At 30.5% G+C, this 2,832-nt stretch overlaps 1 protein-coding gene across 2 annotated transcripts in view; it reads left to right on the forward strand.

Moving 5' to 3' along the window:
- The window catches only part of LOC107454452 (cell adhesion molecule Dscam1), a 104,179-nt gene that overhangs the window by 100,559 nt on the left and 788 nt on the right, over window positions 1-2,832 (forward strand). For both annotated transcript variants that reach the window (XM_071184207.1, XM_043048813.2), the window contains exons 25-26: window positions 780-889; window positions 2,468-2,562. In XM_071184207.1, the coding sequence (XP_071040308.1) occupies window positions 780-889; window positions 2,468-2,538 (181 nt within the window). In that variant the 3' untranslated portion in view covers window positions 2,539-2,562. The remainder of the gene's footprint in view (window positions 1-779; window positions 890-2,467; window positions 2,563-2,832) is intronic.

The raw sequence follows: 2,832 nt of genomic DNA on the forward strand, positions 1-2,832 counted from the left end.
GGGGGGGGGGGGGAGGAATTCTAACCTAAAATTCGTTTTCCTCCTAACGCTACTGATATTTTTAAATAACATTTTAGTCTATTTTTGACAAAATACAAGTTTAAAGACTTTGTGTATAGCAGGAGGTAGCGTAAATGATGTGACAAACTTCTAGGGGAGTTTGGGCACATCAACAAAACGAAACCCCTTCCCTGTTCATAGGAATCCCTTCCCGGAAATGTCATCGTACACGGCTAGGGGTGCTTCCCTTATATTGTGGCATGTTCAGAATCACATAACGAAACAGTCCCTAATAACAACACAACAGTCCCTAATAGGGAAGCTCCCCTAGTGGCGTATAGCGACATTGCCATTGGTTTCTATGCAATTATATTCTTGATGATGTGCCCTTACTCTTCCAGAAGTTTCTTCCAACATTTACAAAACCTCCTGATAGATAAACCTTTCTTTTAAACTTAAATGTTTCGATAAATACTGTCATTTAAAAAAACTATAACTTGGAGAGAGAAACTAATTACAGATTTGTAATCAGCGATACGAAAAATCAAAGATTTGTTTTAAAAAAAATCTCATCTGACGGAAAATGAAAAATGTTCCCAGTTTAATTCGCGGATATTCGTGCTGAAGTAATTTTGCAGTTCTACTCAGTGTGGATAACCTATGCTAACAGTTTGACTGAATGCGTGTGCTCAAACTTGCACTGTGGTACCCATAATATATTCCATAGGAATTTTTGTGTTGTGGGGATTACTAATTTATGATAATATTATACATTTCAGAAATCTAAGCAAAGATGCTGATGGTCAAATTATGTACGCCGTACACACAGCTGAAGACAGGCTATTTAGAGATGATTCAAGAGAATCAGAAACAGAATGTGATAGATTATGTAAGCAACACTTAAAAGATTAAATATACATTCTTATAACGATTGTTAGAGTCGAAAATTGGAAAAACAATTTTTTAAACTGAAAACCATCTATAAATATTAACTGATTTTAGTTTTCGTCAGTTTAAAATATAAATTTTTAAATAGAGAATGCTATATTTTGAGGCAAACTTTTTTTCCTTACAAGCCTTCTACTGTTGCTCTATCATAAACGAAGGGCCGAAAACGAAAACAGACCATAGTGAATAACTTTTGATCTAATGATTGGATCCTCACATTCTCTAACTCAATCTTAATGGTTCGAGAGACCTCAAATATGCTGAATAATTAGGATAGCAGATTTTCTAAGCTACGGAATCAGAAACAAAAGCGTACTTTCTCTGAATAAGCATACCTTTTTTTGACGAATTCGGATTTCTGACTCCCAAAATATAGAGGATGACCACATTCTGGGAAATATAGTCCTCAAAGTTTGGTTAGGAGATCGTTTCAAATTTGGATCCCTTAATGTTGCTTTGATCTTGCTTTTTTTAAGCAAATTTTAAAAAAAAAATTCACCCAAATATAAAATTCATTTATCCAAAGATAATTAAATACAATAAATTATTTTCAACAGATATTTATTACTTTTTATTACTTTATTTAACAACCGTCGAAAAAATTTTGAATTGTAAGGTGCACAATTTTTTACCTCATTTTAAAGAATATAATTTTATATGGTGAAATACCAAATTTGACCAAAATCAGTTAGTTCCAGAAAAATAAAACTTTAAACATAGGACTTCTTTAAAATTTGATTTCTCAGGAACTATTCAACCGATTTCAATCAAATTTAGTATTTTGCCATGTAAAATTACATATTTTAAAATGATGTAAAAAGATGTATTCCTTACAGTTCAAAACTTTTACGACTGTTATCAAATAAAATATTACAAAAATAATAAATATTTACTGTTTTTGCTTGGGTTATCTTTCAATAAATGAATTTTATAGCTGAATGCAAAAATTTTTCAATTCATTAAAAAATATTTTGATATATGGCAAAATACGTGGGAAATAAATTTAACTTGAAGGGGTCTAAGCTTTGGGTCGCTCTCCAAACCAAATTATGCTGACCATTTTAGCCAGATTGCGTCTATCCTCTATACCGTGGAAGTCAGAAATACGAATCCGTTGAAAAAAATTATTTATTGAGAGAAAATATGGTTTTTTGTCTGATTCCGTAACTTAAAATGTTATCTGCACTAATTAGCATATTTGAGATCATCAGCTCGATCCTCAGATTTTGTCGTAGACCATGAAGATCCGATCAGTAGATCAAAAGTTATTCAGGGAAGTTCATTTATTTGGTCCACTGTACGTTTAATTAGTTATATTGAAGATTAATGTTTATTCTAATTCATTCTTCTTCTTAGAACCATACAAAAGATATCAGTTTTTAAAAGGCAAAAATAAAGATTATGTTTTAAATTCAGTATTTTTAAAGTACTAAGATATTTGTTACAATTAAAAATATTCCATTCATCTGCAGTTTATAAAATATTAAATTTACTTTTATAATTTGTTTTTTTTTTTCAGGGAAAACTTACGAAAGTTGCCAATATGAAGATGCCAAAAGATGGACTCCGGAACACTCAGTTCTAAGTTAACAAAGAAATTATAAAACTGCTTAGGTAAGTTAACGTCTGGCCTTAAACTATATAATGTAAATTATTTACACAAAATTAAGCAACTACAACGTAACAATGTCTTAATTGCAACTGATAACAATTAAACTTAGATTGTATAAATTTATACACTATTTATAAAAACAAGGAGTGAGAGATCCCGTTTCCTGTTCGCTTTGCTCACTAATCTTCGTGTTTGCTTCTTTTTAATCATTGATTACAGAAGTTGATATTTTAGAATAAAGGAAAAACTACTTTTTTAGTCAATATATATAT

This window comes from Parasteatoda tepidariorum, chromosome 8 (assembly GCF_043381705.1).
Source record: "Parasteatoda tepidariorum isolate YZ-2023 chromosome 8, CAS_Ptep_4.0, whole genome shotgun sequence".
NCBI classification, from domain to species: Eukaryota; Metazoa; Arthropoda; class Arachnida; order Araneae; family Theridiidae; genus Parasteatoda; species Parasteatoda tepidariorum.